Source organism: Gossypium hirsutum, chromosome D10, assembly GCF_007990345.1.
Source record: "Gossypium hirsutum isolate 1008001.06 chromosome D10, Gossypium_hirsutum_v2.1, whole genome shotgun sequence".
NCBI lineage: Eukaryota > Viridiplantae > Streptophyta > Magnoliopsida > Malvales > Malvaceae > Gossypium > Gossypium hirsutum.
Window position 1 is genome coordinate 25,093,183 of NC_053446.1, and position 27,946 is coordinate 25,121,128.

The 27,946-nt window shown below is 32.4% G+C and overlaps 2 protein-coding genes and 1 pseudogene across 2 annotated transcripts; 1 reads left to right on the forward strand and 2 right to left on the reverse strand.

Annotated features, from left to right (window-relative positions):
• Window positions 1-2,035: 2,035 nt before the first annotated feature.
• On the reverse strand, window positions 2,036-4,443 carry LOC107914725 (DEAD-box ATP-dependent RNA helicase 21). Its single transcript, XM_016843742.2, has one exon. It carries the CDS (start codon window positions 4,252-4,254, stop codon window positions 2,239-2,241), a length of 2,016 nt encoding a protein of 671 aa, XP_016699231.1. The 5' UTR covers window positions 4,255-4,443; the 3' UTR covers window positions 2,036-2,238.
• A 1,491-nt stretch (window positions 4,444-5,934) lies between these two features.
• Window positions 5,935-7,572, reverse strand: LOC107915418 (ATP-dependent Clp protease proteolytic subunit-related protein 4, chloroplastic-like). Its single transcript, XM_016844579.2, has 4 exons — window positions 7,487-7,572; window positions 7,065-7,191; window positions 6,871-6,948; window positions 5,935-6,639 (listed from the first exon to the last, which is right to left on the reverse strand). The coding sequence occupies exons 1-4, from the start codon at window positions 7,570-7,572 to the stop codon at window positions 6,280-6,282; spliced, it is 651 nt and encodes a 216-aa protein (XP_016700068.2). The 3' UTR covers window positions 5,935-6,279.
• Window positions 7,573-9,383: 1,811 nt separating this feature from the next.
• On the forward strand, window positions 9,384-10,312 carry LOC121222061 (tRNA 2'-phosphotransferase 1-like; annotated as a pseudogene).
• Window positions 10,313-27,946: the final 17,634 nt, after the last annotated feature.

Sequence of the window (27,946 nt, forward strand, 5' to 3'; positions counted from 1 at the left end):
TTTTATTTAAGCTAAGCATTACTTTGCAATATTTTTTTCCTATTATTTTTATGAAGTAATTTTTATTATCTATCAGATGTTTTTTTATTGTTACAATTATTTAGAAAAATTAGTTCTTTGTTTTAGAATTTTTGTAATATTTTGGTTTTTTGATTTTTTTTAGTAATCATTTAGTTAGTTTTTCATAATAAATATTATTATAGTTATTATAACTTTTTACAAAATTTAATTATAATTATACTCAAAATAGTTTCAAATCTAGTTACACCATATAATAATTTGTAAATATTAAATTACTTTAAATTCAACTTTTAATATAGACACATCTATAAAATACATTTTTTTTATTTTTACAATTTTTAATATTTTTTCCTTGATTTTTTATTTTCCTTTTCATTTTATTAGCAATCATGCAATTAATTTTTCTAATAAATATTATTAAATTATATCTATTTAGTTTAATTGATTTTGTTTGATTATCATTATAAAGCGAAACCATAAATTTTTTTAGGGGGCCGAAATTAAATTGTAATTTTTATGATAGGAAAAATGCAATTTCACCATTTTTAAGAGACTATATCTTTATATTTTTAAATGATTAAATCAACTTTTTATATTTTTAAGGAGAATCAAAGTGTAATTTATTTTAACTAATTTAAAATTTTAAAAATTTTGCCAGCCTATATAATAATATTTTTGAAGGAGCACTAAATAATAATATTTTATATTATTATAATTAAACTTGACTCTTAATATACTCACTATTAAATTTCATCTTAACTTTTACATTATATTTCATTTCATGTTTAATTAACTTTGTTTCTTCTATGTTAATTTGAGACTATTCTTTTCCTATTGTATTGTACTAATATTAATCACAATTTTTCATTTGATTACAATTTCGAATCTTTTCACTATTTATTTTCATAAAGCAGTTCATTTTGAGGAAAAAACTTTATAACTTCGTTTTTTTTCAAGTTGTTGGATTTTATTAGAAGCTTGAATCAGATTTTGTTTTTTACTCTATGAATATTAGGTTTTAGTTTTAAATTATCTTCATTTAGACTTTATGCATATTAGTTTTTTGATGGAAAAATTGTAGTTTTAATTCGATTTAAATGGTTGAAATATTTGAGTAAAATATCATTTAATTGATCATCGTTGTTATTATTATTATTATTATTATTATTATTATGCTAAAAAAAAATTACACAGGCTCATTGTTTTCCAAATTAAGGTGTAAGACTTTCGAAAAAGTTATTGAAGAAAATTAACGACACAATTTTTGGCTGTAAAAAATCTTCAAAATTAATATATATATATAATCTCAAAACACAAGGATTCAGCCAATATTTGGTATGAAAAATGAAACTTATTCTCAAAACACGCGATTCAGTACAATAATCAAGAAGAACTAGACAAAGAACCTTGAACAAAAGCAACTCCTACAACACAGCCTTCTGTTCCTGGAACACTCTAGGTTTGTAATTTTGCTACTCTGAACTATATCACCTAGTACATCTTTCCAGGAAACCTTGTAACTTGAAAACCACCAACATTGCAAGAAAGTTCTTAAATACTAAATATTCTATCACGAAGTAAAGCCTCTGTTCCAAGCCAGTATAATCTCAATGATAAATATAATCATTCTTACATTCACAAAATATCCTACCTCTAATGTCTTACCCATATAAGTTCCATTCAATCTATTGGCGAATACCTGACTGCTACAAAGGCAGTAACTTTCTCATGCTCTACTTAATATGTCACAAGCATGCAATGAGGGGATAGTCAATTCAAATTGTCATTCAAAACACTTATAATGCCAACTATAAAAGTATATATAACAGAGATATTTCTTCTTCCCTTCTTCAGTCCTGTATGCTTGGATCACGTAGCTTTTTTTTTCCTTTGGAACGTAAAATTAAATGTTAGCAAACATGAAACAGTGAAAAAAGCAACCCTACATTATAGCTTCTACAACTGTTACTATCCTAAAGAAATAAAATAGAAATCAGTAACCTCAAATGAAAAATATTTCAAAAAGTTCAACATCTTCCTATTACCAAGTACTGCTGCAGCACTATAAAGTAAAGTTGACAAATACCAAGTCCAAATTTTACAATTGGAATGCCAGTGCAATTACTTGTGAGCAGCAATGATCAATATATTGGCAACTACAATACCATACTACATCTAAGCAAATTGGGGACTTGAATTTCACGTCAATAAAAACTCTCAATGAGCAAAAACAGTGTCATTGCGTCTAGGAGGTCTATCAGGAATTGTTCCTGGTTTAAACTTAGAAGCTTCATGCTTTGCCAGCTCAGGAGGGACAGGGCTGCCACTTTGAACAAGCATCCGCTTAAGATCAAAGAAGACATCAGTGTCATGGAGAGTCAAAAATGTTGTGGCCACACCAGTTTTGCCTGCACGTTCTGTTCTTCCAATATGATGTGTGTACATTTCAATACTATTCGCCATATCATAGTTAATGACGTTAGCCACATCAGGAATATCAATCCCACGCCCTGCAACATCTGTAGCAACAAGAACATTGAATCTCTTGGCCCTAAAACCGTCAAGGCTAATTTCCCTCTGCTCCTGCGATCTTCCACCTTGCAAAGTTGTTACCTTATAACCAGCCTTATCCAGATTCTTAGAAATAGCATCAGCATTCTTCTTAGTATTGACAAACACGATTGCTGTCTTGTCCCCAAGATCATCAAGCAATTTCTGCAATCTTGGAAACTTATCTGATTCCTTCATTATTATCACATGTTGAGAAATTAAATCAGTAGCCTTTCCAGCAGTACCAATAGTGACCACAGCAGGATTCCTCAAATACTTCCTAGCTAGGCGCTCCACAGCTGGAGGCATTGTAGCACTAAACATATAAGTAGTCCTATATATCCTTTTTTCATCTAGCTCCTCATCTTCATTCTCTGGTTTCAAATTACTAGACGGCACAGCATCCAATACACCCACAACTTGGGGTTCAAAACCCGTATCTATCATCCTATCAGCCTCATCAAGAACCACATAATTACACTGATTCAAGACAGCATACCGCCTCTCTAAACAATCCAGCAAACGACCAGGCATAGCAATAACAACCTCACACCCTTGTCTAATCCTAAACCGTTGTTCCTCTATTGACTGATCACCAACAATAGGAACGACCTTAATACCCAAATAATGCGCAAACTTCATAGTTTCATCTTCAAATTGTTGAGCAAGTTCACGAGTTGGGGCCATAACAACAGTGTATGGCCCCTCAGCTTCATTCTCTTCACTAGGCGGTAATCTAGAAATATAAGAAAGCATTGGCCAAACAAAAGCAGCAGTCTTACCTAATCCTGTCTCAGCGATCCCAATCACATCCCTTTGCTGCAATCCTAGAAGAATCGCAGCAAGCTGTAACGGGGAAGGCTTCTTATACCCAACTCTCTCCACACCTTTCAACAACTCGGAACTCAATTTACTCTCACTCCAACTCCTCATTGGCCGTGGAATCTTCGACCCTTCATGGGAAATGTTGAAATCTTCCCTAAAAAACCTCCAGTCACGTTCAGTCATTTCTTCAAGCTTCTTTTCAGACCAATGCTTATCAACTCTCATATCGAATGTATCGTAAGTATTAGCTGCAGCTTCTTTTAACCTCTGCACCGCGGCTTCCTCTGGCTTCTCTTTAACCCCTTCTTTTTTCCTAATCTCTTCTCTCATCTCCTCATTTTTGGCGGCCAGCTTTTTCTGGTCCCTGCGATCCATTCCAGCCCTAAACCCTCGGTCAAACAAAAGCTGTGCCTCGTGAGGGTTTTTGTACAAAGAATTCATGTCTCTGGAAGTATCTTCGGTGTTCTCCCAATCGAAAGAAAACCTAAATTTCTCGCTAGGTTTAATAACCCTCTTTTTAGGCTTTTTGGATCCGAGGTACTGCTTCTTAACTGCAGCTAGCTTATCCAATTCCTTTTCCCTTTCCCTCTCAGCTAGCTTATCCAACCGCGCCCGCTCTCGAGCCTTGGCTTCCTCCTCCCTCTCACGTTCACGGTTCCTCCGGTCGGATTCGCGATCCCTCTCCCGCTGCCGTTCGCGGTCGCGGAAGTCGTAGGAGTCGGAGGAGGGCTTAACAGAATGGGAATAAGAGGTGTTGTTGGCGGTGTCATTAGAACGGCGGAGGTATTCGAGGCGGCGCTGGAGCGAAAGGTGTTCGCGTTGGGCTTTGGTAAAAAAGACGGGTTTAGGAGGATTCATGATGGTGGATAAAAGGGATTTTCGCTTGGTTAATTGCAGGAGGGGAAGATTGGGTAACTCACAATACTCGAAGGATTTTTGAGGCTCTTTACTTATTCGTCAACTTCCTCTGCAAGTATTTTCTAATCAATTAAGTGAACAGTTTATCAATTTTATTCAATACAATCCAATCTCGCCACGTCCCTTTCGCTGCTGATGTCTCATTCGCCCCTTCCTTGTGTTTTAATTCCTGAAGTAAGGTTTAAACACTCTCAAAGTTAACCCCATTAAAAAACCTTTAAAAAAACACTTGTCATGTGCTGATTGGGTAAAATTTTTAAACTTAATAGTGTTAAACTTAGATACTACTTTATTTTAACTCAGGTAACATTTGGCATATTAACCCTGAATGTAATTATCCTTAATTTCATCTAATTTTTTTTCATATAGTTTTTTCACTATTTTTTTTCCAACTTTTCTATTCTTAGTGGTTTTTTTTTAATTTTTTTGAAAATTTATCTTTTAAAATTTTGTTAAAACTTTTAAATTTTAAAAAGAAATACCTGGTACACTGTCCTAGAAATTTAAAAGTTTCACAAGCAGAGTTAAATGATAACAAGGCCATGTTTGGTTCGCTGTAATGGAATAGAGACGTAATGGAATAGATGCGTAATAGGTAATACTTTTGTTTGGTTCGCTGTAATAGAATAGAAGAGTAATAGTATTCTTGTGTTTGGTTGAATGGAATAGAGGCGTAATAGCATAAGGAAAAAACTAAAATGACTAGAATACCCTTAGCAGAATTTTTTTAAGTAGATGACTTATTGTTATTGTTATTAAATTTTAATAAGATTATTAATATAAATAATAAATAATTTAATAATAATTTAAAATAACTATTGTTAAATATTATTTAATAAAGATATATAATTTAATAAAATTCTTAATATTAAATATTCTTATATGAATTTACTAAAATCATATATAATACTATAAAATATAATTTAAAATAATTATTATTAAATATAATTTAATAAAAATATATAATTTAATAAAATTTTTAGTATTAAATATTCATATATGAATTTACTAAAATCATAATATATGATACTATAAAATATAATTTGAAATAATTATTATTAAATATATTTTAATTAAAATATATAATCTAATAAAATTATTAATAATAAATATTCTTATATGAATTTACTAAGATCATAATATATGATACTATAAAATATAATTTGAAATAATTATTATTAAATATATTTTAATTAAAATATATAATCTAATAAAATTATTAATAATAAATATTCTTATATGAATTTACTAAAATCACAATATATGATACTATAAAATATAATTTGAAATAATTATTATTAAATATATTTTAATTAAAATATATAATCTAATAAAATTATTAATAATAAATATTCTTATATGAAATTACTAAAATCATAATATATGATACTATAAAATATTTTTAATTAATGCGTTGTATATGAATATACACATTTAATTAGTTTTATTTTTAATAAAATATTTCTAATTAATTCCTTCAATTTTAATCACCTTACAATTTATTCATTGTATTATATCTAACAGCTCATCTAAGTAATCACTAGTGTAATAAATCCTATAATTTCGTACAGGTCTTGTAATTGCTCGATTAAAATTTTCGAACTACCTCAACTTAAGAAATTCGATCCCAAATTCAAAATTTTCAATACCAATAAAAATCAACTTATTACATCACCACTTGCAAAATATAACTATAAAAACATTACTATGGAGTAAACCATAAAAAAACAGAACATATAGTTCTAAATGACACCGAAACTTGAGTTCTAAATAACTCGTCAAGGGAGCAACATCTATCACTCTATCGTCTAAGCTAATGCTTATAACAGAGGTATCAAACGTCTTCTTATATCTCTTACATTCACAACAAAGAATTCCAACAAAATTAAAGTAACATGCATACAAACAAGCAAAATAGAAGGAATTCATTCAAACTTGTGCTTTAAAATTAAGTTCAATCAACTGCTAAAATCTGTAGCCCCTGAAATAAGAAGAATATAGAAGGCTTGTATGTGAATACAAACTGTCACAGGTACAAGTTCTCCTATGTTCAGATAAGTTGAGCCTTTTTAAGGTCAGAAACAACACCACTGTCTTCGCTGCTCCTTTCATTGTACAATACCTGCAAATTATAAAAATTGGAAAAAAGAATATAGCACAGAAATGCAAGAAAATTAGTACAGAACAAATAACCACTTCGAGTATGAGAATCTTATCAATGATGCCATATTCAACTGCTTCACTGGGGCTAAAATATTTTGGGCGCCTTATATCTTCTTCAATCTGCTCAGTTGATTTTCCCATATGTTTGGCATAGAGTTTAACCTTTGAGTGTAATACGTACAAGAAACATGCAGTTGTGTTTAGCCCAAATTTGGAAGCAAATCCAACAGCAAAATTTGTAAAGTCAGCTTTAATGAGTAAATTTATAGTCAATATATGCAGCCTATAGTTTAGTCATAAGCCCAAGCAAATGCAAGCCGTTAAGCAGGACCACGGTGTTTTCAAATGTAAGATTGGCATATAATCAGAATCCTTAACCAAGAGATTACTCATCAACTCTGTTTTCACATTCTTTACTTCCTTTCTCGCAAGGTCAACATCTGTTGCTTGACCTTGAAATCTAGCAATTGGCTGCAGATTAGTAGAGGGAAAAGCAATGAATATTAAGCATTAATGTTAAACGTGTGCAACATATTCAAAGAAATTGATAGTTAAGAGCATCAGAGATTCATTGTCCGACAACTAACCTGCCTAATCATTTTTGTCGACGAAGGAAGAGCAGAACGATTTCCTGTTGCACCAGCGGCTAAAAGCAATGCAGCTTTTCCCCAAGCATTTCCAACACAGAGAGTAAAAATAGGAGGCTTAACATACCTGCGGTCAAAGAAAGTATTCAGAAACACAACAAATAAAGTTAGAAAGGACAAAAAATGTACAGTGGTTTGTAGAATATATTCAGAAATGTTTCCCAACTTAAAGCTCACACAAAATACATTTTAATAGAAGACAGATTTAGAACTCATTCTAAATATAAGCTTGCATTCCTTGGCATTCATTTAGCATTCAATGCCAACAAGGCAATAACAACAGAAACTACTGCAGTCTCTAGAACAGGGTCAACTTCCAATAAGAAAATCATACCTTGGTTGTTCCAGTGGAGTTTATGTACAAGTAAATAGGCTTCTGCTCATCTTCATATTGAAGGTAAAGAAATTCAGCCAGTATCAACTCTGTAACAGAAGGAACAAGCGACATTCCCAAGTAAACTATCCGATTCTTGTACAAATACGATGCTAAGGGCTCCTTTGGTTTGCCATTGCATACCAGTGAGGTGGCGGTTGGGGGGGGGGAAATGGCAGCAACCGCACTGGTCAGCCCTTTGGTTCAGCATGCCAGTCCGGTGAGAAGCAGCCTCCACCACACTGGTCAGCCCCAAATCAACTGGAGATTGTTGGTCCGGTAAAAATTTAGCAATTCTAGTTGCTTTTTCTTTTCCTCTTTTACCCATATTATTTCTTTTGTTTCTTTTCCTCTTTTGTTTGTTCTGATGTTTGATTACCCTTCTTCTCCCCTTTCCCTTTCCCCTTCCCCTTCCCTTTCCCCTTCCCCTTGGTTTGCAAATCAGTTTGGTCAAGGTGATGGTGGTGACTGTTTACGGGTTAACATGCATTTCTCCTTTTGCAGATTTCAACTATTGCTGGTGAATTGAGATACACCGATGCCATGAAACTGCTGTATACCTAAGAGGACGCAACCAAAGGGTCTGTTTTTGCTAAAATTTTCATTTTATTTTAATGACCCTTCTGTTATTTGGTTAAATTTCAAAAATAGTCCTACAGATAAATTCAGATCATTGTTTTGCATTCAGTAATCTTTCCAGAAAAGAAGGCTTCTTATGATGAATGTGCTAATGAGGTTTTAGGCAGTTGAAACTAGCAACTGATGCAATTTCTTTCTTTGAGCATCTAATACATTAATAAGTAGTGTCGTGAAATTCTTATGAAAAACTTCTAGTTTTTGTAAAAGACAATGTTAATGAAACCCCTGCCGAGGAAATGAATGGAAATCTTTTCTAAAATGTAAATAATGGGAAAGAAAAGAGGTGAAGCACATAAATCTCTTCAAGTAGCAAATATATTGTGCAGTTGTTTTATTGATGAAGATGTGGACTTACTGTTGTATCAATTGACTGAATTCATAGTTGGTAGCAACTTAATATTATGTTCGGTAATGATTTTCCAGTGTATCCATCGCCTAGTGAGCAGTCAGCAGCTGACGGTGCTCAAAAGCAAAAGCTGGATGATGCCGACAAAAAAATTGCTGTTTTCTTCTTCCATAATTCTATTCCTTTTAGTGCTGCTAAATCCATGTATTTTCATGTTGAATTTTATATAAGCAAATTAAGTGATTAGTTTACTAATGCAGGGAAGAAGCAGATGAGTTGTGCCGAACGCGGGAGGAGAAAGAGGACAGTTCATGTACTGCCTCAGAAATGTTCTTTGAGCTATTGATGTATAAACATTTTCCTTCTTTGAGCTAAATACTATTTGTTGTTTACTTATAAGTGATATTTGAGCTGTTACCAGTAGTAATTTAGATTCTTGGTCTCCAAAATGTTGGTGTATAAACAATCATGAGAAGGAAAATGTTCGTTTTGCAGCCAAAAGAAATTTCATGGTCTTTATGTTTATTGATTGTAGGCTGTCAGAAAAGATAATAAACAACGGTTTAGCCTTCTTGAGGAAAATGGGGAGCTTCTGATACGTGCAAACCAAGGCCATACCGTCATGGTGATGAATCTTTCTTAAAAATTTATTAATTTCTTCATGCTTTATCTGAATTGTCACCTTAGATTATTTTTAGCTGTTGTTTTGAGCATCTTTATTTATGCCTATGCACTTCTAAGAAAGATATTGTATGTCATGTTGGCAGACAGTTGAGTCCAAAAGATTATTAAAACAAATACTTTCAGCTGATGAAGTGCAATGTAAGAACATCATGTCTCTTAGATTTATGGACTTTCTTTATGCCTTTTATTTTGCATAATCCTTTTGATTTTCCTCGAGATGATAGTTTGCGTACATGGAACCTATAAGAGGAATTTGGAATCAATTTTGGAGTCAGGTTTGAAGCGCATGAAAAGATTGCATGTTCACTTCTCAAGTGGCTTGCCGACTGACGGTGAAGTGATAAGTGGTGAGATATCATGAAATTTCTCTTTACTGTTCCTCTGAACTTTGACATACGAACTCCTTCATTTTACTCTCTATTTTTAATATGCCAGCACTGTATACGTGACAAACTGCTTAGGGGTGTTGTTATGCTTGTTATCTGCATTTCACCATAGGATTCATGCTAAAGATTATGAAAGGGGATTACTAAGGTGCCGATATAAAACGTGAATTTTAAGCGATAATGGGAAATGACAAGCACTAATCGGCATAAATTGAGTTTTAGTGAATCTAAATGCTGTAGAGGGCTTATGATGATTTGTATCTTTTACCCTCTTCAGGTATGAGACGAGATGTTAATGTTTTGATCTATCTTGATGTTAGAAAAGCTTTGGAAGGTAAGCATGCTTGCAGTTATTGCTTCGGTTCATAGAATCATGAAAGTAGCAAGTCATCTTTCTCACTTTTCTTTAGAGTCGTGGCCGAACATATATTGATTTGTTCTTGCCAAACTACGGTTCTTAAGTTGTCTTCGCTTATTTTCTTGATGACTGCAGAAGGCATGAAGCTTTACATTTCAGACAACAAAGTGATATTGACTTAAGGTTTTGATGGGGTGGTACCTGTCAAGTGCTTTGAGAAAATAGAATCATGGCCAGACAGAAAACCTATACCTTTCTTAAATGTTTAAAATTGAATGATGAAATGATCAGCTTTTTTTTTAACTTTCTTTTAAACCTGTGTGATGACAAATTTGTATTTATAAAAGATGACCACCATTCATATTTGTCCAAGTCGATTACAATAAGAGTACATTTTATCTATATAAATTGTTAATCCAAGTTTGTTCAATCTTTAGACAAAATGAACCTTGCTAAACAAGTTATGCGTGCAATTTAGTTGGAGAGGTTTTTTGTTAGGTCATGTAAGATTTTGTTAGTTAAACTATTAGAAATTCAAGAGCAAATTGGGTCATCTAATATAAAAATGAGCAATTTAGTCCTTATATGCTTCGTTTTGAAGCAAACAAGTAACTTTTGAATAGTTTTAATATTTTTCTTATCTAAATGCTCGTGGAAAAAATTGAAAATAAACATGTCTAAAAGTTTAATCATAAAAAATCCATTAGAAAATATAACAAAAAAGAAGAAGTTAAAATGAAAGAAGAAAACAACATTGAAGACCAAAATTGCTGCAATTCAAATCTAGAAACAAAATTGAAATTGAGAAAATAAAATTTAAGTTCTAAATTTTAGAATTCGAAATTGTTGATGGACAAACAATAGAATCCTAATTTGTCAATGGACAGAAAATCACTGATGAGATGAGTTGAAAGGTGCTTTACGGTCGGAAATGGAATACATAATTGGGAATATGAAGAAAAACCCTAATTCATTATGTTGTTAAGTAAATTGAACTTGGGTTGCTAATGGTAAAGTAACAATCATAAAATCAATATTCAAAGTCAAGTCCAAATATTTTAATATTTGATAGAAGAAATTGATGAAGTTTGTTGATACAATCATAAAAATATTTAATACTAAGAATTTTATTAATTTATATATTTTTGTTAAATTATATTTAATAATAATTATTTTAAATTATATTTTATAGTATTATATATTATGATTTTAGTAAATTCATATAAGAATATTTAATACTAAGAATTTTATTAAATTATATATTTTTGTTAAATTATATTTAATAATAATTATTTTAAATTATATTTTATAATATTATATATTATAATTTTAGTAAATTCATATATTTTATTAAATTATATATTTTTATTAAATTATATTTAATAATAATTTTTAATCATTTAGTAATTTTGTAATTGTTAAATAATTTTAAAAACTTCTATTATATATCATTTTTAATCTAATGTCCTTAAAAGTCATTTTTTATTTTCACCTCACCGCTACAGCTGCGTTTGAATCCAAACACACACTCCACCGCTGTTTCTAATCTCACTGCTACAGTAACCAATCTCACCGCTACAGTACCTAATCTCACCGCCATCGCTATTTTTAACCTCACCGGAGCTAAACACACCGCCCATCCAAACTAAGCCTAAGTCTGGTGGAGGTTGCTCCTATGCACTTCCCCTCGAAAACGGAATAACCTATCACAAAATTCCGGGGAAACACAGTACGAATGAATTTATTCAATTGCATCATTGGCTAATCCCATTATTTATCACACTTAATCTTGGATGGGGCAACTCAACTGTCACATAACACTCCAATTTAGATTAAGAACTAAAATAAGTACTAAAAAAAAAAATTCAAAAGTCTTATATGATAAAATTTCCTACTTACTCATTATTACCACAGCTAATAAACTTTTGAGAACCCTAGAAAAGCAAAGTAGGGAAATTTAGATTAAATTAAAAGGATTTGAAAGTACCATGATGACAACTCCTCGTTTGGGCTTGGACCGGCAGAGAGAGTCGGGTCATAGCTTCAACCTAGAGAAATCTCCGAAGACGTTGCCAACGGTGGGAAAGGGAGAGAGGAAGTTAAACCTAGTTGCTCCATTGTTTGAACCACAACAAGAAGGTAAACCTAGTTAAGGCAATGGAGAAGCATCGACACGGATCTTCCCCTCTCGTACTGGTGTCCTACGGAATACGAACTGTCAAAACACCGTTGTCCGAAAATAGACACGGATGACTGGCGGCTAGTGAGCGGAAGAAGAAGAAGAAGTAGTCTGCTGATGAGTGATGAAGAAGAAGCAGTTGTGGCGGCTAAAAGGAAGGAAAAAGTTATGGAATCAGAAGAAATCAGAAGAAGCAGTTGGGAGGGTAAAACAGGGTAGAAGAAATGAGAGAAGCTAAAACGCATGAAAACTGAGCTTTCCATCCAGAATAGAAAGCAGCAGATATGACAGAATAGGGGCGTAATGTAATAAGCCCATAATAGGGCATTACACCCAACCAAACATATGAATAAGTGGGGCCCACGTAATAGGGATGTAATGGCTATGCCATTACACCCAACCAAACATGGTGCAAGTGTATGTAGGGTGTAGTAAAAAACTAATATATATAATGAGATATGTAATAAATTTGTAACTCAACTTAGAATTTTCAAATGCCACAATACCAAATATTAACTCTTTAATTTTTAATAACTTTTTTTTATTTTTATTTTCAATTTTTAAGCAACATGCCCAATTTAGAGATGAGTGAGTCGATAGAGCCACCTATAGTAGAGACTAAGCCACAAACTTAGACCATAAGGGATGACGCACTGTCTCAGGCTATGCTAAGGGTATTGCAGAGGGTTGTTAGGACCCAATCTAGATCAGGGAGCCGAGGGTCGATAACTGAGCGACTGAACATATACAATCTTATATGTGTATACTCGAGCTTGGCGAATACATACTTGCAAACCATATTTGCGAACTTCTTGGGGATCGACCCGATTAAACAACAAACAAGTAAAATTAGCGAAAGAAATTGAGAAATTGAACACACAAATTTAACGTGAAAAAACCCCTCCAAAGAGGATAAAAAACCACGGGCAAAGATAATTTTACTATAATGGCAAAAGAACGAAGAGTACAAGAGATGAAGATAAAAACTAAACCCCGAAGCTTGAAAACTAAGAACCCTCAAAACGTTAACACAAAATTCTCTGAATGTGTTATGAATTTTAATCTCTAATAGGTGTATTTTCTAAGATTGTAAAAGAGCCTATTTATAGGCTAAATTCATAGGTCAAATAATATAAAATAATGTAGACTAATCAGAGTTTGATTAAAACAAATAAATAGAGTTTAACTAGAATATTATTTCTCAAATTTGACTAAAATAGGAGTCATACTTAACAAATCTCCACCTTGACTCATATTTCCACAACACCATCTTTGCCAAAGCCCACCATGGGTCTATCTTGAACTATGCAGAGAATTAACTGGGTCGAATCTATGCTTAAAAATTGGAAGACTTCTAGCCTTCAACTTGTACATTGCCAAATCAAAACTAACCCGGGTCTGATTTTTACAAACACAATGCCCTAAATTTTCAAAGCCTACATCCAAAAGAGAACCTCTCTTCAACAAAACGGTCATGTAACAGCCCGAATTTGGGGCTAGTCAGAATAGTGGTTTCGAGACCACAAATTGGATGAGAAAAAAATTATTTTCATTATATTTTTATGGTCTATGATTTCAAACAATGATTTCGTGAAAATTTCGTTCGAAAATTTTGACGTTTGGGCACTCAATTTAGTCAAAAGGACTAAATTATAAAAAGTGCAAAAGTTGAGTTCTATATGTTAGACGTGTCCAATTGTTATGAAATTTTAAATTGAAGGTCTTTATATGGTAATTAGACCATTGGTTAAGTTGGTGGACAAAAATAGGTATGGTTAGGCATGTTTCCAAAGTTTTTCATTTAGGGTATTTTGGTTATTTAGTTATTAAAATGAATTAAAAACAAAATTACAAGCCAATTTTTGTCCATCTTCAACCCCTAGGCCGAAAATTGCATGGAGAAACCATGGCTAAGGTTTTTCAAGCTTCCAAGCTCGATTGGTTTGTGTTTAAAAATTTACCCATGAATGATATGCATGTATTTTGATGTTTTATGGAAGAATATGAATGTTTGGAGAGTGATAAATGATTTATACTAAGTAATTTTCGATGAAAATGCCTAAAAGGATTAATTTGTAAAAGTTATAAAATATGCCACAAGTGTGTGAATAAGTGAGTATTGTGGACTGCTATAGTTATGAAAACGGTTCAGCTAGGCCTAAAATGCAAGGAAATTGAATAAAAATTATTTTACGAGCCTAGGGGCAAAATCATAATTTTGTGAAACTTTAGGGGCAAAAACGTAATTTTGCCAAAGTATGATTTTTGGACTAGAATGAATAGTGTGAAGGTTATATAAGTTAAATGTATTGTTATAAATAAAAAAAGATGAGAAATTGAAATTGATCGATAAAAAGAAAAGTGAGAAAAATTGAAAAATTCTCGAATGAACCTTTGGAATAAAAAGGGATACGAATGAAGTGATAGAAATGATCACATGTGCGGCACGGATTGTGTGTAGGCCACTATGTAAAAGTAAAAGTGATGGTCACGTGTGTAGTACTATGTGCAAGCTACTATGTGTGCCAGAATGATAGGTCGCATGTATAGTACTATGTGCAGGCTACTATGTGTACCAGATAGTTTTGATCACGTGTGTAGTACTATTGCAGGCTACTACGTGTATCGGATGGTAATGATCACATGTATAGTACTATGTGCAGGCTACTATGTGAACTGAACATCATTGATTAGTAAGGTGGTTGCTATGTACTGATTCCACCGGACATCATTGATTAATAAGGTGGTTGCTATGTGCTAAATCCACCTAGTATCTGTTATTATTACGAAGTGTTCATCGGGAAATTGACTAAGTGTAATTGAATAATGAATATAGGTGTGGAATTGAATTGAATATCGACTTAGAAATGGAAAAGTCAATTTTGAATTGAATTGTGTTTGAAAGTGAAAAAGTGAAATTATGAAATAGTACATTTAGCAATAAAATAATTTAGACAGCAACAGTTGTGTGATTTTGAAAAATAACAAAAAATGGTGGAGATTGAATTAGAAGCTGAGTAATATATGAAATTGAAGTTGAATGAGTCTATTTTCACATAAAAGAAACAGAGAAAACAAAACAGTTAAATATTTTGAGATATTTGAAGTTTAGTTAGACAGAGTCAGAATGAGTTTGGAATCCTCTGTTCTGACTTTGGAAAATTGTCAAAAATTGTACAAAACTAATTATGGGATAAAGTTTATATGTTGAGAATCCTAAGTGAATCTATTTTCAAGATAAGCAAACAGAAGTAATATCCAAATTCTGTACAATGAGATAATTAATTTTTAGTGAAGAGAGGTCAGAACTATCGAGCAGTGAAACAGAGGAAACTTTAAAGAATAAACTGTACCATTTGGCTGAACCAAAAATTTTGAAAATTTTATGGTAAGAAGATATGTGAATCTAGTTTCGGGGAATATTTACGGATCATAATTTGGAGTTCTGTAGCTCTAGGTAAAAATAATTTCGTGACTCTGACTCGAATAGAAAGCTTTGAATATACATGTGAGTGAATACTGAATTGTAGTTAATGTTGTTTAAGTGTGTTATACACATTAAGGATGTGGAATGGAGAGGAAGAGGAAAATTGGAAGAAAATATGAATTATTTGTGTATAATTGGCCATATGCTCGATTATAATCGATAAACGATTGAAAAGAAATGATGTTTATAATTGTGCATTATTAGTTATAGTTAAAGTTCATGTGAGAAAATAAAGTTTCATAGTATGTGTATGTGGTATACTTGGTATATGATTTGGTATGTAGCAATGTCAGAAATGGTTTATGAATTAACTTATATTGATAAGTTTGATACATAAATAAATGTGGTGCTTATCCATGCTTATAATGCTTATACTATATGTTTATTTGGCTAGCATGTTTGGTGTGTATGCTTAGGCTTTGGCCAAGTTGTGGTTGGATTACGCCACATTAAATTTATAAAATTATGCATTGAGATGGTAAATGTCTAGATGGAAATATGCTTGTGGTCATAAAATGGTGGTAAGGTTTAAAGTTTGTAATCTTTATTAAAATGGTTTATCATGTGGTTAGTCTTCAAAAAGACTAGCTTGCGACTATGGTTGAGTGTAATGTTTTTATCTTGTGTGATATGCATAGGAAACGAGAGTGGAAAGGAAATGAAATACTAGGTTCATGCCTGAAGTGTAAAATGATGCAAAAAGGGGACGTTAAGTTAAACGATAAATATGTATTAGTTTGAACTTAATGAAATTGAATTGTACATGAATTAAATAGAAATTGCAAATGATATGATGTGAATTAAATGAATTATTGTGGTATTGAAATGTATATTGGATTGAGAAATTGATTCGAATCGTGAACATGAGAATCGTGAATTAAATGAAATGGAAATGAAGTATTGAACTGCATGAGTATGTATTGGGTCTCAGAAGCCCTATTTGTTTCAAATATAGTATTTTGAAGTTATAACGTGAAGATTTATAAAAGCATGTTAAAAATTTGAAGAGTTTAAATTTGAATGAAATTTTATAACATGTTTATAAGTGTATGTGTTCTGGTAATGCCTCGTACCCTATTCCGGCGTCAAATACGGGTAAGGGGTATTATAATGTGACATCGCCAGATTCAGTCATAACGTTTAGACCGAATTTGGGGTGTTACATTTAGTGGTATCAGAGCTACGATTTAGTCGGTTCTCAGACCGAACGTAGCATGTGTGAGTCCAACTATACATGCCATGTTATGACTCGTGACGGTGTGATATCTCCTGGCTTTAATGAAATTGTTTTGTTAAGACAGAGATGATTTTCAACCGAGCTATTTTCGATAATGCTAAAAATGATATTGAAATAAATGAAATATAATCATGTTATGTTGGAATTTGGAAAGGTAAGAATAAAAATTCGTGATATGTATGTGTTCATGTATGAAAAGAGATGATCATAAGTTGAAAAAAAAAAACGAAATGAAAGTTTATGTTGTGATAAGCTCATCCAAGTATATTGGTGATTATATGATGCTATGTGCTCAACATATTTGATTAAGTGAATATGGTAAGTGAATTTACTTAAATAGATGGAATGTGTGTTTATGTACATCTGCTTGAATAAGTGAAATCAGTACGTTCATATGATAGAAACTTATATTTAATTGTTAAATTAGAGGTAATATGATGTTTTGTTTTATGTCTTTATTATTGAACCATGAATATTATAATAGTATGAAAATTGAATTAGAAGATTAAATTGAGTAGAACGCAGGAATGAGTACTTTCGTTCAGTGATATGTGATGAATTGACGAAAAAGACCATGGTTGGACCATGGCAACATGTGATATGTGATTTTCGTATAAGACCATATCCGGGATATGGCATCGGTGTGATATGTGCTACTGTGTAAGACCATAGTTGGGCTATGGCATCAATATGTAAATATGTGTAAGACCATAGTTGGACTATGGCATAGAGAAAACGAAGTACTCAATTCTGTAAGACGTTCTCTAATTGAATAAATGTCGGTAAGTAAAATGGAAGCTAAGTATTGGAATTTAATGAGATATTAATATTGAGCTCGAGTAAGTAAATTCATTGTGTGAAATTGTGGGTGACAGAAAATATTCATAGTAAATAGATGTGTTAATTTGCTTGGAATGAACTACGTGGTTATGATGGTATTACATTGATGATGAATGCAAAGTCATATATATATGTACCTATGAGAGCAAGTTAGAAGCTTTATGACCTCACCATCACCCCTTTATCAGTGTTGCTTTATGACGAAAATTATCTTGATGAGACAGATATGTTTTTCAACTGAGTTAATTCTGATAGTATCGAAGTAAACACTTAAATGTTTGAGTGAAAATGTATTGATTATGAGTTGAAACTCATAAAGGTATGGATCAAAGAGTATAACATTTTATTATTGATAAATGTTATAATTATATGAGCACATGAGTTATGATATTTGGATTATGATGCTATATAGAAATTTCGATTGTGAATTAGTGATTTGAGTTGGCATATGAATTATGTATTGAGAACAAAAGTGATTAAAAGAAAATGTTTATTAAATGCTTTGAGAATGTGAAATTAGTAATGAATTGGCTATTTGTGATAGTATGTGTTATGCGCATTTATGTGTAAGATAAAATTGAGGCTTTACTACACTCACCCCCCATATCAGTAAAATGTTACAATGAAATTTGTAAGATTTTGGTTGAATAAGCTTATGAGTGTAGTGTTACAGAAGTTTGTGTACAGAAGATTAATAATGTGGTCGAAAAAGTGAATGAATTAGCAAATGAAGATAATATAAAAAGAGAGATATTATATAGTTCTGAAAACTACTCAGATTATGCAAAGTTACTGTCACAAAAGAAGTTAAATTTGATTAAATGATTTATTCAGGTATGTTATTTAAAGAAAGAATTAACCGGAAGTTTTTCTGGATCATTTCTGTTAGTAAAGAGATAATGTGAAAATTCTGATGACAGAATTAGACAATTGAGTAATGCTTGTATTGTATTAATAGCTGAGTATAGTAGCTATAATGGGGTAATTACTATGATTCCTTTTAGACATTCTATGTGTATAATTATCCTCAGAGGTATATGTGACTGTTTAGTTTCAAAAAGAATTCTTAGCGTATGAGAACATTAGCTAAACATATTAATAGATGAAATAATTATTGGTTTGTTCGGGTTATGTTCGACATTACCATGTCTCTTTCTGGTATTTATTCCCTTGTGTGAATATGAAAATCGACGGTAAAGTCTGAGTGAGGCTAATATTTTGTTTCTACTGGCTATTGTTCTATTTAATATACGTGAAGATTATATTGCTTCTGTTACTTTGGATTCCATTAATTATGAGTGACGTTGATCTTTCTAGACATTTTTTTTATCATCAGAATGGATATCATTCTATATGGATTGTAATTTTTCGATACTTTGTGTAGCTTCAGATGCTGAAATATCGCTATCTTGATTTTCTTATGAATCTATGTGATTATCTATAAAAGATATGAAAGTCCAAAATCATGTGTGAATTTGAAATGTACTGTGTGGAAGCAAATCATTAATCTACTATCTAGTAAGATTTTCGAGGACGAAAATCCCTAAAGGGGGAGAGTTGTAATAGCCCGAATTTGGGGCTAGTCAGAATAGTGGTTTCGAGACCACAAATTCGATAAGAAAAATATTTATTTTCATTATATTTTTATGGTCTATGATTTCAAAAAATGATTTCGTGAAAATTTCGTTCGAAAATTTTAATTTTTGGGCACTCAATTTAGTCAAAAGGACTAAATTGTAAAAGTGAAAAAGTTGAGTTCTATATGTTATAGGTGTCCAATTGTTATGAAATTTTAAATTGGAGGTCTTTATATGGTAATTAGACCATTGGTTAAGTTGGTGGACAAAAATGGGTATGGTTAAGCATGTTTCCAAAGTTTTTCATTAAGGGTATTTTGGTTATTTAGTTATTAAAATGAATTAAAAACAAAATTAAAAGCCAATTTTTTTCCATCTTCAACCCCTAGGCTGAAAATTGCATGGAGAAACCATGGCTAGGGTTTTTCAAGCTTCCAAGCTCGATTGGTTTGTGTTTAAAAATTTACCCATGAATGATATGCATGTATTTTGATGTTTTATGGAAGAATATGAATGTTTGGAGTGTGATAAATGATTTATACTAAGTAATTTTCGATGAAAATGCCTAAAAGGATTAATTTGTAAAAGTTATAAAATATGCCACAAGTGTGTGAATAAGTGAGTATTGTGGACTGCTATAGTTATGAAAATGGTTCAGCTAGGCCTAAAATGCAAGGAAATTGAATAAAAATTATTTTACGAGCCTAGGGACAAAATCATAATTTTGTAAAACTTTAGGGGCAAAAATGTAATTTTTCCAAAGTATATTTTTGGACTGGAATGAATAGTGTGAAGGTTATATAAGTTAAATGTATTGTTATAAATCAAGAAAGACGAGAAATTAAAATTGATCGATAAAAAGAAATGTGAGAAAAAGTGAAAAATTCCCGAATGAACCTTTAGAATAAAAAGGGATACGAATGAAGTGATTGAAATGATCACATGTGTGGCACGGATTGTGTGTAGGCCACTATGTAAAAGTGAAAGTGATGGTCACGTATGTAGTACTATGTGCAGACTACTATGCATATCAGATAGTTTCGATCACATGTGTAGTACTATGTGCAGGCTACTACGTGTATCGGATGGTAATGGTCACATGTGTAGTACTATGTGCAGGCTACTGTGTGAACTGAACATCATTGATTAGTAAGGTGGTTGCTATGTGCTGATTCCGCCGGACATCATTGATTAATAAGGTGGTTGCTATGTGCTGAATCCACTGAGTATTTGTTATTATTCCAAAGTGTTCATCGTGAAATTGACTAAGTGTAATTGAATAATGAATATAGGTGTGGAATTGAATTGAATATCAACTTAGAAATGGAAAGGTGAATTTTGAATTGAATTGTGATTGAAAGTGAAAAAGTGAAATTATGAAAGAGTACATTTAGCAATAAAACAGTTTAGACAGCAACAGTTGTGTGATTTTGAAAAATCACCCAAAATGGTGGAGATTAAATTAGAGGTTGAATAATATATGAAATTGAAGTTGAGTGAGTCTATTTTCACATAAAAGAAACAGAGAAAGAAAGAGAGTTATATATTTTGAGATATTTGAAGTTTAGTTAGACAGAATCAGAATGAGTTTGGAATCCCCTGTTTTGAATTTGGAAAATTGTCAAAAATTGTACAAAACTAATTATGGGATAAAGTTTATATGTTGAGAATCCTCAGTGAATTTATTTTCAATATAAGCAAACAGAAGTAATATCTGAATTATGTACAATGAGATAATTAATTTTTAGTGAAGAGAGGTCAGAACTATCGAGCAGTGAAACAGAGGAAACTTTAAAGAATAAACTATACTATTTGGCTGAACCAAAAATTTTAAAAATTTTATAGTAAGAATATATGTGAATCTAGTTTAGGGGAAAATTTACAGATCTTAATTTAGAGTTCTGTAGCTCTAGGTAAAAATTATTTTGTGACTCTAACTTGAATAGATAGCTTTGAATATACATGTGAGTGAATGCTGAAATTGTAGTTAATGTTGTTTAAGTGTGTTATACACATTAAGGATGTGGAATGGAGAGGAGGAGGAGGAAAATTGAAAGAACATATGAATTATTTGTGTATAATGGGCCATATGCTCGATTATAATCGATAAACGATTGAAAAGAAATGATGTTTATAATTGTGCATTATTAGTTATAGTTAAAGTTCATGTGAGAAAATAAAGTTTCATAGTATGTGTATGTGGTGTACTTGGTATATGATTTGGTATGTAGCAATGTTAGAAATCGTTTATGAATTAACTTATGTTGATAAGTTTGATACATAAATAAATTTGGTGCTTATCCATGCTTATAATGCTTATACTATATGTTTATTTGGCTAGCATGTTTGGTGTGTATGCTTAGGCTTTGGCCAAGTTTTGGTTGGATTACGCCACATTAAATTTATAAAATTATGCATTGAGATGGTAAATGTCTAGATGGAAATATTCTTGTGATCATAAAATGGTGGTAAGGTTTAAATTTTGTAATCTTTATCAAAATGGTTTATCATGTGGTTAGTCTTCAAAAAGACTAGCTTGCGACTATGGTTGAGTGTAATGTTTTTATCTTGTGTGATATGCATAGGAAACGAGAGTGGAAAGGAAATGAAATACTAGGTTCATGCTTGAAGTGTAAAATGATGTAAAAAGGGGACGTTAAGTTAAACGATAAATATGTATTAGTATTGAACTTAATGAAATTGAATTGTACGTGAATTAAATGGAAATTGCAAATGATATGATGTGAATTAAATGAATTATTGTAGTATTGAAATGTATATTGGATTGAGAAATTGAATTGAATCGTGAACATGAGAATCGTGAATTAAATGAAATCGAAATGAAGTATTGAATTGCATGAGTATGTATTGGGTCTCAGAAGCCCTATTTGTTACAAATATAGTATTTTGAAGTTATAACGTGAAGATTTATAAAAGCATGTTAAAAATTTGAAGAGTTTAAATTTGAATGAAATTTTATAACTCGATTTAACATGTTTATAAGTGTATGTGTTCTGGTAATGCCTCGTACCCTATTTCGGCATCGAATACGGGTAAGGGGTGTTACAATGTGACATCGCCAGATTCGGTCATAACGTTTAGACCGGATTTGGGGTGTTACAGGTCATACCTTTTTCCCTCCTATGACCAAGTTTCCTTCACTTCAAACGAGTTGACTTCGACTCCGTAATGGGTGAAGGACATCCTATTTCACCAGTCAGCGTAGAACCTTTCAGAATATAAAGACTACCAGTCCTTTTACCTTTTAACAAAATGAGATCTCAACGAGATACCTTAATTTCACTTGACTCGATGTTGATTTTGCATCCTTTCAAGTCTAAAATACTCAATGAGATGAGGTTCTTTCGTAAATCGGGTACATACCTAAGATCTGAGAGTGTCCTAATAGTCTCATTGTGCATTCTAATTTTAACAGTACCAATACCAATTACCTTACTGGATGAATCATTTCTCATGCGCACAACTCCACCTTCAATCGAACTATATGTGGAGAACCATTCTCTATTGGGACACATGTGGAAAGAAAATCCCGAATTTAGGATCCACTCGGATGTAAGCTCGGAGCTTTCGTTCATTTACATTAACAAGAAATCATCGCTGCTTTTATTGGCCAAATAAACACTAGCTACATCTTCCTCGTTACTCTTAGTAGCCCTTTTATTTCGCAGTTTTATAACAATCTGCTTTGACATGATCTAACTTTTTACAATAGCGATACCTTTTGTCTCACTTCTTTGATGCTACCAAAACAGAAGCTTGCCTATCTGCCTAGCTATCCAAACCAAACTTATTGTTGAGTTTGTGTCTACTCAACAAATGACCCTTCACATCTTCGAACGAGAGTTTGTCTTTGCCATAAATTAGGGTGCCCCTAAAAGACTTGTATGAAAGGGTTAAAGAGCACAATAATAGCATTGCCTGATCTTCATCGTCAATCTAAACTTCAACGTTCTTTAAATCATTTAAAAGAGTAATGAATTGATTGATGTGATCTCTAAGAAGCTCTCATTCATTCATGCGAAATGTAAATAGACGTTTCAACACTAAACGGTTAGCTAGAGACTTAGTCGCATAAAGAGTTTCTAACCTTTTCCATAAGGCAGAAGAGGTCTTCTCCATCAATACCTCCTACAATACCGTATTCACGAGGCACAACTGGATTGCAGACAAGGCCTTTTCATCAAGCTCTTCCCATTCTGTTTGATTTAGATTCTCAGGCTTTTTCTCGGTAGTAACCTTTTTATGCTGGTTTGAACTAGAATTGCCATCATTCGAACTTACCACAATTTGAATTTTGTGACACCATCAAACTTCTCAATTTCAAACCTTATTGCTGCCATCTCTGAATGGGCTGATTTATAAAAATTGAACTAGCTCTGATACCGCTTGTCAAGGATCGACCCGATTAAACAATGAACAAGTAAAATTAGTGGAAGGAATTGAGAAATTGAACACACAAAAAGAAAGTGGAAAAACTCCTCCAAAGAGGATAAAAAACCACGAGTAAAGATAAGTATACTATAATGGCAAAAAACGAAGAGTACAAGAGATGGAGATAAAAACTAAACCCTGAAACCCGAAAACTAAGAACCTTCAAAACATAAACACAAAATTCTCTGAACGTGTTATGAGTTCTAATCTCTAATGGGGTGTATTTTCTAAGGTTGTAAAAGAGCCTATTTATAGGCTAAATTCATAAGTCAAATAATAATAAAATAATCTAGACTAATTAGAGTTTAACTAGAAGATTATTTATCAAATTTGACTAAAATAGGAGTCTTACTTAACAGAATCTTTATATGCGGAATCATAATCATAGATTCATATATGCAGGTTCATACTTGTAAACTCATTCTTAAATGATAGTCACTGCCAGACTCTTGTTTGGCGGATAGTCACTGCGGACTCTTGATTTTAGAGATATTCATTGACAGACTCTTAAATAAAAGAAGAACCATGCAAGTTTTGGCTTAAGATAAATAATTTTTATGAACTCTCGTAGCTTGAACGTAAGGACTATCTCATACGATCTTTTACTTGAATAATTGTCCATAATGACTATTGTGAAGGATTGTCTCTTTGAACTCTTAATGGCTTTGCTATATATCATCATCCTCCCCTTCCAATCCCAAATCTCGTGGATCAACATTTTTTTATTACTCGGCCAACGGGTTCCACTTGATCCTACTAAATTTACCTTTAAATTAAGGGATAAATCACATCTAAATTTGATCAAATATTCTTCTTTAAGTGATTGATTGTTATAATAATTTTTAAATCTTGAATTTCTTGAACTACCCTCTTCCCGAAGCCAAATGCTTGTTGTCAATTTTGCATGCCGTGGAAGAGTTTTCAACCTGTTTTCTCATCTATGTGGCACCCCAAAACCAGTCGAGACGGTCCAACCTGAATTTCAAACGTTGCATTAGCCACCGAAATGATTCTCCGTCAAAACACCACAAAAACACACCATCTAGCCAACCACACCTCAGACGGTTATTCATTTAAATATGTAAAGTCCTAAAGTCATGCTTCTGTTGCCCTACTCTGATCATCAAGTCATCAACATAATTCTTAAAGTGAATTTTTAATAAGTAAATATTTTGAAAGCTTCAATTGAACATTCATGCAGGTACTAAGGCATTTTAAAAAGGTTATATTTAAAAGGATTTTAGAAACCATTCTATTTAGAAATAAAGTATCAGTTCTAAATCATAATGTAGTAAAATGTTGAAAAAAAACTCAATTTCACAAGTACAATTTATATGTATAAGTCTTATTTTGGAAAATTTATTAAAGCATCTCTCACAACCTCATAACATTATTAAATAATTAGTTAGTAGGAATTTAACAGTTTACATGACTTGACCAAATTTTATGTTACATCTCATGCATACCAAGAACATGTTTGTATCCAAATCACACATAAAACATCTAAGGCTTACCTCGTTGACCAACGACTCTTCAACCTGCATTACAAGTTAGTCGAACAATTGTTCAAACTATTCATCAAGCATTCACAATCCACCATTTAAAGAGTCCTTAATGTCCAATTACAACTGAACAATTATATATAGCTCTAATTCTAAATCCTATAATATGGTTTCATATTGCCTTCCTCAATTTATTTGGGAACACATCAACATACCCAGGTGTAGCTTCGTTATGGATCACTTGGATGACTCACTTCCCCCACCTCTTTACAAGCTAAGTCATTGCAATATTATAGAAGAGTGGGTGGGCTTACTGAAGCTCAGTGAGTGCTCAAACATACTACAAATAAGCACAATAGTCAAGTTAGAATGTAGACATATAATAACAGTTCATAAATTATTACAACTCGCACAAAATAGTAACTAACACGACATAACAAAACTCATAAAATAAGCAGTGTACATATAATAAACAATTCGTATAAAATAGGTAGATCACATAAATTATCAATTCGCATCAAAGGTCAGTTCTTATGAGATAATAGTTCACACCAAATAGCAGTTCATACTACATAACAATTCATAACACATAATAGTTCATACCGCATCATAACTCATGTATTTCAAATAATGATAAATTGACAATTTTGTGATTATGGAACATATAGGGGACTCTATCACCACACATTGGATAAACGAATGTCCTTATAACACCTTACTTTTGGATTCAAAGAGCCCTACACTGTTTTCGATATGAGTGAAGAACGAATGATCACACTCTTCAACACTGTCGACTCATAGAGCCTTGCGCTGTCTCTGATGAATAGAGCAATGCTCTACATTCCATTATCTCTCCAATGCATCTTCGAGCCACAATGCCCATCGCAATAAAAAAGGGTGAGTGCTTACAATCCTATGGCATGTCAACTATATCCAATGGTTCCATAAGGTCACAATACCAACATATCTCTTTAATGCATTCATAATATTCAATATAATAGGGCTCGTAATTAACTAGAGCTCGCACATTACAACACAGTTCGCAATTCACAATTTGCAATAGAGCATGGTTCACAAATAATATAACTTTCATGCAACATATATTGCACTCATAATTATAGTTCACATATCATTCATGCCATAGCTCACATAAATCATAATTCGCATGTTTTATTTATCATAAGGGTCACAATAAATTAACTTACATACAATACATTTAAAATCTCATAATAAATAGTTTGGGAAATTAATATAGTTCGCGATATTAATCCAGATCACCGAATTAACACAATTCTCCATAATAATATAATTTGCCAAGTTAACACGATTCACAATATAACACAGTACACAAATATAACATGGCGTTGTTCGCACATAACATACAAAAGGGCTCACATGTGTCAGGTGATAAGGGTTCGCAACATGGGTAGCTCCCATATGGCTATGGCTCACGTGAAGGTAGGCTTGCATAAGGGTTTGGCTAACACACTACAACAAAATAGGTTTTTAACGATGTTTTTTGGCCCTATAAGTGCCACTAAAACAATTTGTAGCGTTCTGATAAGCGCCACAAAAAACTCTGCTAAAAATAACGCCGCTAAATTTTACGACATTTATGTGGAAAAACGCCGCTATAGAACATGACCTTTAGCGGCACTTTCCCCACAAACGCTGCTAAAGAACATGACCTTTAGCGTTGCTTTTCCTATAAACGCCGCTAAAGAACATGACCTTTAGTGGCGCTTTCCCCACAGATGCCACTAAAGAACATGACCTTTAGCGGCACTTTCCCCACAAACGCTGCTAAAGAACATGACCTTTAGCGGCACTTTTTCCAAAAATTCTTGTAAAGGTCATGGTCTTTAGTGGCGTTTTAGTAAAAGCGCCGCTAAAATTCATGGTTTTTGGCGACGTTTTTGGAAAAATGACACTAACTTTAGCAAATTTTTACCAACCCATTTTTATTCATATAGAACCCAAATTGTCAACATAATTTCTTGTAACGTCAAATCCAACCAAAAACTTCAAATTTAAATGATACTTCAAATCCAACGAAAGAAATATGTATATGATCTAAATTAATAAATGAAATAACAAAATATATTATATTCAAAATTTATATTGTTAAAATATTCTCACAATAAGAAAACAAACGTCTAAGATGGTAGATTCTATAACTGCTGAAACATCTTCATCATATTCTGAAGCTGTAGCTGGAGTTCATCATATTTTCTACTTGCCTTTGCTTCCCTCACTGCTGCCTCTGCTTTAACTTGTAGCTGGAGTTCATCATATTTTCTTTAAGCCTCTGCTTCTCTCGATGCTACCTCCGCTTTAAGTTGAGCAGTTTGCTCAACTGTGCTCGCTTGCATCTGAGCCATTTAGTCTTTTAACCTCTGAACTTCAGCTTGAGCTTGATTTCCTGAAGGCATGTATTGTTGCAAGCTGGATCCAAAATATTGGGTTGGGTTAACAAAAGATCCTTGAAATCAAACCCGATCATACCTTTCAGGACCCAAAACTTCAATAATAATTCGGTTATCAATTTCGTCAAGATTAATAGAACTATCACTTGAAGCGATCACTTCATACTCCGCCCTTTTATCCTTTAGTTTCTCCTAATAAATCAATCAAAGAGTTAGAAACGAAATATATAATCAAAACAAATGCAGCATAACTTAACATTATTTGCATTACAAATGACGAATTAAACCATTATAATTAAACATGATAAATATTTAAAATAATTCATATTTTATTAA